The 12,369-nt window shown below is 42.4% G+C and overlaps 1 protein-coding gene across 2 annotated transcripts in view; it reads left to right on the top strand.

Moving 5' to 3' along the window:
- The first annotated feature begins 1,087 nt into the window (after positions 1–1,087).
- Slc18a1 (solute carrier family 18 member A1) overlaps positions 1,088–12,369 on the top strand; it is a 45,062-nt gene continuing 33,780 nt past the window's right edge. Inside the window, exons 1-3 of one of the 2 annotated variants that reach the window (XM_075984566.1) lie at positions 1,088–1,160; positions 10,136–10,401; positions 11,528–11,882. In XM_075984566.1, the coding sequence (XP_075840681.1) occupies positions 10,278–10,401; positions 11,528–11,882 (479 nt within the window). In that variant the 5' untranslated portion in view covers positions 1,088–1,160; positions 10,136–10,277. Of the gene's footprint in view, positions 1,161–8,233; positions 8,276–10,135; positions 10,402–11,527; positions 11,883–12,369 lie in introns of those variants that run through there. The other variant, XM_075984567.1, reaches the window with a different exon arrangement.

Genomic DNA, 12,369 nt, shown 5'->3' with positions numbered 1-12,369 from the left:
AAGAAGAAGAAGAAGGAGGAGGAGGAGGAGGAGGAGGAGGAGGAGGAGGAGGAGGAGGAGGAGGAGGAGGAGGAAAGAAAGAAAAGAAAAAAGGAAAAAAACTAGTTGGCTGAGGGAAAAGAAAAACCTAGAAATCGATTGTGGTTCTGTTTACAATCTCAGAAAAGAAAATTGACAAGAACTTTGCTGTTATAGGACAAGGCAAGAAAAAACTGTTAGCTTTCCACAGATCGTTGATAAATACACAAGAAGATAACTAGACTGGCCTGAGGTAAGATCTGTAATTTATCATCAATTTGGGAGTATGGAGGAAAAAGAATGAAACCCAAGAATGTGTATAGAATGGAAAGATGATGAAGGAATCATTGGGGTTTGGGGATTGGGCACTCAACTTCATGTTCAAGAAGCCAAAAGAAGAGAAAATGTGGCAACATCAAGACGGTTGCCAAAAAACATAAGAGGAAGCTAATAAGAGGAGGACCAAAAGAGTCCAATTCCTTTGGACATTAGAAGACCACTATGAAGGGGGGCATAGTGGTACACACCAGTAACCCCAGAGAATCAGCTCATTCTTGGTCATCTTCAGTTACACAGGGGTTTGAGGAAGACCTGTATTACATGAGATCCTGTCTCAACTGTAAAGAGGTGCTTGATCAAGAAAATTAATCTCTCTCCCCCCTTTTTTAAACCTGGAAGAGGGGATTGAGAGCTGTATTTATATCATGGTGGTGTGCAGGTTCCAAACTCTGAAATGCTAGAAAATCCAAAAACTCTGAGTGCAAAAATGATGCCACAGATGGAATATTCCACATGGAACATTGCCTCATTCACAAACTTACTGTACTCCTAGAAAATTTCCTGTGTACTTCACATGTGAGGTACGTACGGGACATAAATGAGTTTTAGCTCTAGTCTTAGAGCCTGTATGCGAGACATACCATTGTGTAAATGCAAATATTGCAAAATGAAAACAGACACGTGAGATCCACAGCTCTCCTGGCCGCAAGCATTTCAGCTGAGAGTTGGTCAGCTGGTGTTGCAAATGAAGTAGAAGTTCCTGGGGTCTACGCTGAGTGCATCTCAGTTCCGTGCATAACAGTCCTTCAATCCTTCTCCATAAAACTGTTGGAAGTGTTTAAAAAAGGTCAAGAATGCAAACGGTAAGTTCTAAATGTTTCTTTTAAACTTTTTATTGTTTGGGAATTTCTTGTGTGCATGAAATTTTGATCAAATCCAGCCCCCCATTTTTCTCTCCTCCAATTCTTACCCCATCTTCTGCCTTTCTATCCCTCTCAAGATCGTATGTGGTTTTTGTTTGTTTGTTTGTTTGTTTGTTTTGCCTACCGAGTACCCAGTATGTGCATGGGTGTAGGACCATCTACATTGGTGGTCTCGCAGGGACCAAATTTCTGAACAAAATTGACTCTCCTCTCCCCTTAGCAGCCATCCTCAGGAGATGCTTCCCCATCTGTGTTGGGATTTTGGTTAGCTTGATCTTATGTATCTTATGCATGCAAATCTATATATTTCTTAGTTGAGATGACTCATGTACTTTTATTGATTGATAAACCTTTATGCATTAATTACTATGTGTTAGAAAAGTGGTTCTCAACCTTCCTAATGCTGCAACCCATTTAAACGGTTCCTCATATTGTGGTGACCCCAAATCTTAAAATTATTTTGTTGCTGTTTCATAACTGTAATTTTGCTAATGATATGAATGGTAATGTAAATATCTCATATGCAACTTTCTAATGTCATGACCCACAAGTTGAGAACCACTGTGTGAGGTTCTTTTCTAAAAACTAAATGACATGTCACTCTAACCAATTTGTTTTAAACAGCTATTTTCTTGTTTCTTTTATCGAAAGCACCTAAGGAATTAATTTGCAGCTAGCACTTAATATATTCTATCAGATGAATGAAATGTGCCAGGCCTTTGCTCTTCTACATGGAATGGTTTTAAGGTGCCTTTCTTTACTCCCAAGGAATACAAGAGTAGCTGGCCCAGTCATAGAGAATGTGGTCAGAGCATGAGACAGCAAGCCCAGCTTCAATGTTGGCTGTCTCTTTGAATACGCAATGTGACCTTAGGACAGTTCTCAGTTCCTTCTGTTTCTTGCTTGCCGCCTGTCAGTAGGGAATATTTTATGTTATGTGTATTCTTAAGAAAATTTTGGTTAGTTTCTTTGGGACAGTTTCTTGTAGATCCAGCTGGCTTCAAACTTGCTATGGCCTTGAACTTCGTATCCTCCTGTCTCCACCTCCCAAAACTGGTATCCCAACCCTGAACTTCTAGGTCTCGTTTTTTTAAGAATTTAAAATTAGGCTTGTAGCACTCAGCAACTCTAGAAGTAATATGAAATTGTATTTTATTGCAGTTTATTTATTGAGGAAGAAAAATAAGGAAGAGGACCTCATGCCAGTGACTTTATTTTTCCCATATAATGTGAATCTTTCTTTATTTGTTGGAAAATACTATTTGAGGAAAATATTATGTAAAATGGAATAAAGCAACATAGAATTATCAGTATAAATATTTCAGCATAAAGTGGAAGAAAAGATAAAGTTTAAAAATTACTTCTTTATTGCTGGGTTAATTTCTCCTTCCTCTCTCTCTCTCTCTCTCTCTCTCTCTCTCTCTCTCTCTCTCTCTCTCTCCCCCCCCCCCCCCCCTCTCTTTCTGATCGTCAGAAACAGTCAGATTTCGGCTGGACATGACTTTGCTCTGAAAACTGAGATGTCTGATTCTATTCCATGTTTCTTTCGTTATCACTGTGTCAGGAATGTGTTGTGATAACGGGAGGAACAGCAGAGGGCCCCCTATTATCAGAACATTGGTGATTGAGAAAAAGTGGCGCAACTGTTTAACATAAATCTCAAAGGGTGGGTGGCTGCAGTCCCCTTGCTAGGTGGTGTTGCACTGAAGCCTGGTAGAGGAAGTGTAGGTCCTGGAAACTCAAATGTTGTTTGTAAAGGCTTTCTTCTCATGCCAGATCAAGATGGTCCTCTCACGTTCCTTAGTTTGACAATTGTTGAATGTCTGTTTGATGGAACATTGCAGATACTAATCCAGATAGAGTCCTATTATAAACATTGAAAAAAAGTCATAGTGCAGTATTGGTTAGAATCTAATATATAAAAAATATATACAAGATATTGTGAATTTCTGATATATGAATACACAAGTTCAAACCATATACCAAAGGATATGTTGACAGTGATTATTTCTGAATTATAAAATGTGATCCTCTTCTTTCTCCTCCTTCCCTTTCTGCCTTTTTTAAAACTTTCTTTTTATTTATTCTTCACGTCTTTCACATCATCTCTCCCAATCTTACCCATCTCCCTTTCCTCACCCACCCCTAAAACAAAACAAAGTTTAAGAGAAGAAGGGAGAGAAAAAAAGGAAGAAAGGGAGAATCTTGTAATCTCATCATAGAAGCTGCAGTGTGGCACAGTGAGTCACACCGCAGCCCCTTTACCCACGGATGTCTGCATGCAGTTGTTCATCATGAAGATTCATTGGTTTGCTTTGAGGCCCTGGTCTCTGCTATACCATCAACTCTGGGCCCTCACTGGGACTCTTCCTGGACATCCCGTTGCTGTCCTGTGTCATGGAGCTATTACAGCCCTGGGTCCACGGGATCAACCACTCCACCCTCCACCCCCATGTTCCAGGAGATCACTAATGTCTGGATATTGGGGTGAGACAATGCATAACCCTGGTCCTGGGCCTGGGTAGTTGCAGGGTTGGTCAGCCCTCCAGCTCTCCCCTGTCTTCACCAGGGCGAGCTCTCCAGCATTGCCCTAACTAGTTCCCTCCCTGCAGCAATGCCATTTCTCAGCTCTCCCACCCTCAGTGTTGGTTCTCCCATGTACTTTAAGGGCCAGCTCTACTGTGTTGCCTAGGTGATGGGTAGGGGCTGCTCTCCTGAGGGCTGCAGCTGATGAGGGGCAGGAACAGCTCTCTTGTTCTTATGACCTCAGGGTCCCCCTTTGACTTTTTGACATAACATCTGGTTATGTAGTTCAAGCTGTCCTCAAACTCACAATCCTCCTGTCCTAGGTTTCCAAGTGTTGAGATTACAGGTGTGTGCTACTACTGGACCCAACTTTTGTCAGTTTCGCCTGCTGAGCTCCTATTATACTTTTGAAGCAGAAGTAAAATGGGAAATTTTAAGGGCCTCTGTTTAAACTGATAGATTTTTGTTGGGCTGGCGTGTGTGTGTGTGTGTGTGTGTGTGTGTGTGTGTGTTAGACCAGTAACTCTATGCCAAGCTATATTCCTAACCTTGGCTTTGTTTTGTTTTAGATTTACCTATTTTCATTTATGTGTATGAATGCTTTGCCTGCATTGATGTATATGTACCATGTGTATCTCCTCTGAATCCAGAAGAGATTGTTGGGTCTCCTGGAACTGCCTTAGCTTCCCAAGATTTGAAATTATGGATATATGTTATCATGTGTGGCTTAATTTTTAGCATTTAAATTGCATTGTTCCCCTGGATCTAAATCTAGCACTTGTTTTTGTTCACACACGGTGACTCCTTACCCTTTGGACACATCTCTGTTCGATAGGATCTTCCCTGTCATGAAGACCATAGCCATAGAAAGTTGCAGTCCCTCTCTAAGTAGTCCTGTTCTTTTTCAGAAGCCTGCACATTGCTTCTGAACCAATGTCCTTTATTTGGGAAGCAAGCCTCTGCAGTCTGAGCCTGTAACCCTGACATCTGCTAAACAGGAGGAATTATGAAGTGATTGTTCAATATTTGAACAGCTAAAGGAAACAGAAACAGGAAATGAGAATCAAAAATACTCCTCAGATTTGAGTCACGGGATCCACATGTAAACCTCAGTTCCAGTCATTGTGCTATGTGCATATAGAGAAAGAACTGTCAGTCTGAAGGGCCCACTTGCCAGCCATCTAAGCTGGAGAACAGAACCGTGGTTGGAGAGCCTCACACTTCCACTTTGCTCCGACCAAAAACAGAGGTCTTTGCGAGGACTTTGAGGCCACTGGCATATCCGTGTCTAGATGGAATTATTGCTTTTTACTAGTTAATCTTCTTTAGTTTTTCCACTATTCTATGGGAGATATGTAGAATTAAGATGTTCATTCATGTACTTGGGAGGACGAGGTAGGAGGATTGCTAGTTCGAGACTAGCTGGAATATGTAGTTTCTGTCTTGTTTGTTTTTGTGGACATGGATTGACTCTGTAGCCTTGGACTTGTGGAGATGTCTTACCTTAGCTTCCAGAGTGCTGAGATTACAGATGTGAGTCATCATGCTCAGTTTAAAAAGTAGGTTGTATATTTTTGCAAATATATTATATATTCAAATATATATTGTATGTGACCATGATGTAATAGTTTTCTTTTTAAGTTTAGTTATTTCAAACAAGACATAAGACCTATCATCTTAACCAATTTATATTTCTGGTTGTGAGCCTAGCCTTTAATAGCTGAGCCATCTCTCCAGCCCAATCTTAACCAATTTAAAACATGCAATTCAGTGTTAAGTGTACTGACATTGGTTCAACCAGTCAATCTCTAAAGATTTTTCATCTTGTGAAAATGAAACGCTGTCCTCAGTGAAGAACAACTTCCCATTACCCCTTCCCCAAGACCCTAGCAAACATGCAGTTTCTGTTTCTATGAATTCCGCTATTCTAGTAACCTCATATAGATGAAATCAGAGAGAACTTTACCTGTGGTGAATGACATATTTTTAAGCGTAATACTCTCAAGATTAATCCACGTGGGCTAAAATCTCATTGCGAGTTTTTATCACATTTACTTATCCATTAGTCCACCAAGGAGCATCAGGGTTGCTTTCAGCTTCTGGAAAATGTGTGCACATCTGCATATGTGCACACAGATTTATTATAGCACACATTAAATGGCTCTGTGGTAAGGGGGCTTGTTGCCCAGCCTGATGACGTGACTTACGTTCACTGGACCTTCTTGTTGACTAGCCAGCCTGGTGAGGGCAGTGACAAATCCAAAAGGTCTCAACAAAGTAGAAGGTGAGGAATGACATTCAAGGTTGTCCAATGACACATGTGTTATGGCACACATGTATGCGGACCCCCCACCACATAAATGAAAAAATTAACCAGAGGAAGATGAACACTCATTCCTTTGCTCGTCAGTATCTGTGAAGACCTAGTTGGCCTGCCTATGAACATAAGCACTGCACAGCTGAACAATGTATCTACATGTTTTAAATATAATATATATTAAAAATAACATATGGGTACATATGATCAATATGCTGAAAATAGACTAGGCATTTAACAGTAGTTGCCATTGTTACTATTATTTCTGTGAATGTGAAGCATGATCATCCTTCATCCACACCTGCCCTCTGAAAACCTCATTTCCCCAAGCCATCATTTTCATAAACTCTTATGGGCGAGACTCTTATTTTGGTGGTATCTTCGAATAGATTTTCTTCACTTGGGATTGTTTTATCTTCCCTCAGCCTCATGAGAAATGCCTAAACCCCCAGAGAACCTAAACTGCACTTGGCAGGGAACATGGTGCCAGAAGTGCCAACTGGATTCTAAAAAGGTCTTTTACCCACAGCTAGAAAATACATTTAGTGATAAATCTCCTCCAGCTTTTGACCATAATCCCCTTTTCCCCTTAGAGATACAGGTATAGGGGAATGTTGGGAGACCCATGATGTAGGAGGGTCTTCTGTCTATGTGTTACTTTCATTGGTTAATAAAGAATCTGCCTTGGTCTTTTGATAGGACAGCAGCTTAGATAGGCAGAGTACACTGAACAGAATTCTGGGAGAAAGAAAGCAGAGTCAGGCAGATGCCATGAAGCTCGAGCCCAAAATGGACGTAGGTTAGAATCTTCCTGGTAAGCCACAACCCTGTGGTGGTACACAGATTACTAGATATGGGTTAATCAAGATGTGAAAGTTAGCCAGCCAGTAAGAGGCTGGAGATAATGGGCCAGGCAGTGTTTAAATGAATACAATTTGTGTGTTGTTATTTTGGGGTATAAGCTAGCCAGGGAGCCAGGTGGTGGGAAGCTGCCTGCCACTCCTTTTACAGACCCACTTGCTTTGTCCCCTGTGATTACAGGCAGTGGTACTCAGAGATGCTCACATATGGTCATGAACCTATGACTGTTTCTCTGTATGTTCAAAGGTACAGGTGTTGCTGGGTCATGGTGGTGCATGCCTTTAATACCAGCACTTGGGAGGCAGAGGCAGGCGGATCTCTGTAAGTTCGAAGCCAGCCTTATCTACAAAAGCTTGTTCCAGGAGAGACACCAAAAACTACAGAGAAACCCTGGCTTGAAAATTAAAAAATAAATAAATAAATAGTACAGGTGTTGCAGGTATGCCTATGTTAAGGTCCTGGGGACAGGAAGTTAATCTTGAAATATTTGGGCATGCTTAGTGTTACCACAAGAATTCTTATATGTGAAGGAGGGAGAGAATTAGACACCTGCTGCTGGTTTTGAAGGTGGAAGCTAGGAGCCAAGATCCGCAGGCGGCCTCTAGGAGCTGGAAGAATCGAATTGTCCCCAGAGTCAACAGAAGGACAAAGACTTGCTGATACCTTCATTTGAACCTAGGCACAGCTGTGTGGACTTGTGAACTCCAGAGCTGCGTTACAGCAAATGTAGGCTGGGAATCAAACTCAGGTCTTTACGCATGTGTGGCAGATCATTTATTGACCATCTCCCCAGCCCCAGATGTTAGAGTTTATGGCAAAAAAAGCAGTAAGCACATCATTTTTCTTCACATAAATGTTTCAAGATTTATTACTTTTAAGGAAAGAATCAGAACACAGGAGGCATCTTGAAGTAGCAAAGGACAGGAGATGCAGCCTGGTTCTATCTGGCATTCTGGTTTGTATTCAGATCCAGGCAATAGTTAAACGAGCAAACGGTGTATGATAGATAAGCACAGATGAAAACCAACACAGCCCAGAGCCTCTTTGCTTTGGAAGAAATCCACTCTCTCCATCCTCTGCAGCCCGGCCTGCTTTTGATACAGGGAGATAAGGGTCTAAATAAAACCTGTTGGAGGTTCCAATTGAGTCTTTGTGGACAAAGCGCGCGCGCGCACGCGCGCACACACACACACACACACACACACACACACACACACACACACACGGTTTCCTCGGATAACAGGCAGCAATAAATCCATCAGCACATTTACTTCCAGAGAGCAGAGTCTCTGCTGTCTTGCCAAAGCTGCCAGTTTCTCTCTGAGCACTTCACATCAAGATGAACTGTAAGGTAAGATTGTTTTCCCCCTTTGGAGTTTAATTCTTCCTTACAAGTTCTGTTTCTTATTTGAGGATTTTGACTGTGAAGTTTAGTACTGATGGACTGACAGAGTTCTTATTTTCTTGCTGTTGTTTTATCGAATTGTTTAATCTCTCCCTACTTATTTTACTCTACTTAACATCGTTTTATTTTTGCTGCTTTCTTTTAGTTTTTCCTGATTTTCTCTCGTATGTGTCTTCAGTAAGTTTGTAGTTTGAAATTTCTTATTATACAAAGAAGTGAAGGCTGCCAGGTCACAGTATACGATCCCTGGTTCAAAGTTATCTCGGAATTTGTTTCATTTAGGTGCGTGCTCCTTGAACTGAAGTGGGGAAGATATTCTTCTAGCCCGGGGCTTAGAAGGCACCAGCTCAGTGCCTGCGGTACTTCTACCTTTTGAGGCTAACATTTAATCCCAGAGATAACCATTCAAAGTTATTTACTGCTTGTTTCATGAAACTGGTTCATTATAGAATATTTTTAAATGATAAACAAGGAAGCGAGTAAAATCACTGATTAAAGTAACCAACCCTTAAATGTGCATCTTTCTAGTTGGTTAAAAAGAAGCACACCTTTTTTTTTTTTAATTGAGAAAAGGAGAAAAAAAAACAAGTTTCCACCTCCTCCCAGCCTCCCATTTCCCTCCCCCTCCTCCCACCCTTCTCCCCCTCCCCCCACTCCTTTCCCCCTCCCTCTCCAGTCCAAAGAGCAGTCAGGGTTTTCTGCCCTGTGGTAAGTCCTAGGTCCTCCCCCCTCCGTCCATATCTAGGAAGGTGAACATCCAAACTGGCTAGGCTCCCACAAAGCCAGCACATTACGTAGGATCAAAACCCCATGCCATTGTCCTTGGCGTCTCATCAGCCCTCATTGTTTGCCATGTTCAGAGAGTCCAGTTTTATCCCATGCTTTTTCAGTCACAGTCCAGCTGGCCTTGGTGAGCTCCCAATAGATCAGCTCCACTGTCTCAGTGGGTGGGTGCACCCCTCGTGGTCCCGACTTCTTTGCTCATGTTCTCCCTCCTTCTGCTCCTCATTGGGACCTTGGGAGCTCAGTCCAGTGCTCCTAGCTTAAATACACAAAGTACACATACTTCGAACCTATATCCACAGGAAAAGCTAGACCGCAAATAAACAAGTTAAGAAGCTTGGGGGGTTATCTTTGTTTGACACCAATTTTGTGACCCAGGACAAATGTCTTCAGCTCCCGAGTCTTTGGTTCTTTTTTTTCAACTATTCTGTTTCTGGTTAATGTTGTCAGTTGATATATATGTTTGCAGGCTCCATGTAGTCTTCTATGCTACAGTTTTTGAATGGTGATAAACAAACATTTTTGGTATAGTAATAAAGTTGCTTTTATTTGTATTTATGTTATTTTTGAGGCAAGGTCTTGCTGTGTAGCTGCGACCTGAATCTCTATGTAGTCCAGGCTGGCCCCAATCTTATGGTCCTCTTGGTTTCGCCTCCTGGGTCTTGGGATTGCAGGTGTGCACCACTGTGCCTGACTCATAAAGCTACCTTTAAAGACAGTATTCCATAATTAAAACCATTTAAAAATTAGAAGAGACAAGTCTATAATGTCTCAGGTCATGCCCATACCATTCAGGGAAAAAGCTGATGCCTCTCATTTGAGAAACAAGGAGGCTGGGCACCGGTGGAAGCTGCTTAATGCAGTGGCTGTAATTTCGGACACAAATCTCTGGTAAGCAAAGTTTTCTGCAAGATGTTATGGGAAATATGGAATTATTGAGATTATATAAAGAATGAGCAGATCGGTGTGGAAAATTCAAACTCTTTCGCTGCTTGCAAGCATTTCCACTGTTGATTTGTACAGTGAGCTGTTCTGGATCAGGCCGACGTCCTCTTCTACAAAGGTGCCAGAAGACCCACATCTGTCAAGGGACCTTCCTAAGCACCTGGAGGAGAAGGCCTACGCTCCCACTCCCTACTCAGCCCAGCCTCCTGCAAGCCCTGCCATGTTCCAGGTTGTTCTGGGTGCTCCTCGGCGGTTGCTGAAGGAAGGGAGAGAATCCCGGAAGCTGGTGCTGGTGGTGGTGTTTGTGGCTCTGCTCCTGGACAACATGCTGCTCACTGTAGTGGGTACGTCTGGGGCTTTTTGTGTTGAGGATGTGTTTGCTTTGGGTCACAGCAGGCAGCATGAACCCTGCTTGATTTCATCAGTGAGAGACTTGTTAAGTTTGTCATATGGAAAAGACATGGAAGTTGTTGAGGGTTGGAGAAAACTATAGGCAGCAGGGTCTGAATGCTGTTGAACTTCAGAGGTTCAAACAAAAACAGGTTCAAAGGTGCCTGGCAGGAAAAGAAGACCTACTTCTTCACCAGTATGTCTTCCTATGGTTGCTGATGACTCTAGAGACATGTGGGGCAGTGGGCATTGTTTACTTGTGATTATTTTCCTGCCTGTCTTTGCAAACATAGGGTAACCAAGTCCTTACCAAGTCTGGCTCTGTTGGCAGTTCATTGCCTCACGGTCCTGTACTTTCTGGCTGACAGATAATCCAATACAGTCAATACTCATTTCTTCTGCTTCTATAATTCATAAAATTCTCACAAACACTGAAATAGCAAATAAGAAATCTTAGTATCAAAGGGAAATATATATACCCCCTCTCCACTCCACCATAGAAATTACCAAACCATCAGTGGGTCCTGGTAGGTTCTGTCTCTTTTACAGAAAGAAAACAAGACTCAAAGATGTTGGGTGACATGTCCAAGCTGCTCACTAGCGAGTCCTGGGGCCAGAATTTGATTTCTGTGAACTGCCTTAGAGTTATGAGCTTCTCACACCACACTGAGGTCCTTAGCCTCTCCAGCCCTCTGGTCACCTGGAAACTGATATAAAGAGGCAGAGCCGGCTGGGTTCTACTTCAGCTGGGATATGTGTATTGGGTGAATATTTTCCCATTTTGCATCCATCTGTGAAAATCATTATAGATCATCATCAAGTATTGATTCTTAGGTTACACATGATTCTTTACAAGCAGGTGAATTAAGCCGTAAGGATGTTGCAAATCCGTCAAGTCTAACTGTCTGATGGCTAGAATTTGCTCCTTGAGCAGGCATGGTCTTTAGTGGGCTTTACATGGTGTCACTTAGGAGTCTTCTTTCTGCACCAAACTGGACATTGTAGTAATGCTTTTGAAGTTAGTAGTGGTAAAAGGACCTTTGACCTCGAGTTTCATCACGTATCCTCATTGATTTCCAGTGCCCATTGTGCCCACCTTCTTGTATGCAACAGAGTTCAAAGACGTCAACTCTTCCTTGCATAGGAGCCCTCCTGTAAGCTCCCAGCAAGCTCTCACCTCTCCTACCTTCTCCACCATATTCTCCCTCTTTGACAACACCACCGTGCCTGTAGAAGAGCGCATACCCATCCGTGTAGCATGGACAAATGGCACCATCCCTCCTCCGGTCACTGAAGCTGGCTCACTACCCAAAAACAACTGCTTGCAAGGGATAGAGTACTTGGAAGAAGAAAATGTTCGGGTTGGGGTTCTATTTGCTTCAAAGGCTTTGATGCAACTTCTGGTCAACCCATTTGTAGGACCACTTACCAACAGGTAACTCAGTAGCCACAGTGTCTGTCTTAGTCATTGCCCTATTGCTGTGAAGACACACCATGACCAAGGTAATTATTGCAGGAAAAACTATTTAAATTTGGGGCTTGCTTACAGTCTCAGAAGTTTAGTCTATTATCATCATGGCAGGAAGCACAGCAGCATGCAAATAGGTACTGGAGGCATAGCTGAGAGCGACATCCTGATTCATAAGGAGAGAGAGAGAGAGAGAGAGAGAGAGAGAGAGAGAGAGAGAGAGAGAGAGAGAAGAGACTCTGGAGTTGTCACAGACTTTTGAAACCTCAAAGTTCAAAGTCTACCCCCAGTGACGTGCTTGCTCCAACAAGGCCACACCTCTTAATTCTTCTAATCCTTTCAATGTACCACTCTCTGGTGACTAAGTGTTCAAATGTTTGAGCCTATGGGTGCCATTCTTATTCAAATGCCACAGTGTTCCATCCACCAAGTACATATTTAGCTTAGCACAGAG

Source organism: Microtus pennsylvanicus, chromosome 9 (genome assembly GCF_037038515.1).
Source record: "Microtus pennsylvanicus isolate mMicPen1 chromosome 9, mMicPen1.hap1, whole genome shotgun sequence".
In the NCBI taxonomy this organism is placed as follows: domain Eukaryota; kingdom Metazoa; phylum Chordata; class Mammalia; order Rodentia; family Cricetidae; genus Microtus; species Microtus pennsylvanicus.
Note: the sequence above shows the minus strand (reverse complement) of the source record. Positions and strands in the feature narration are given on the sequence as shown.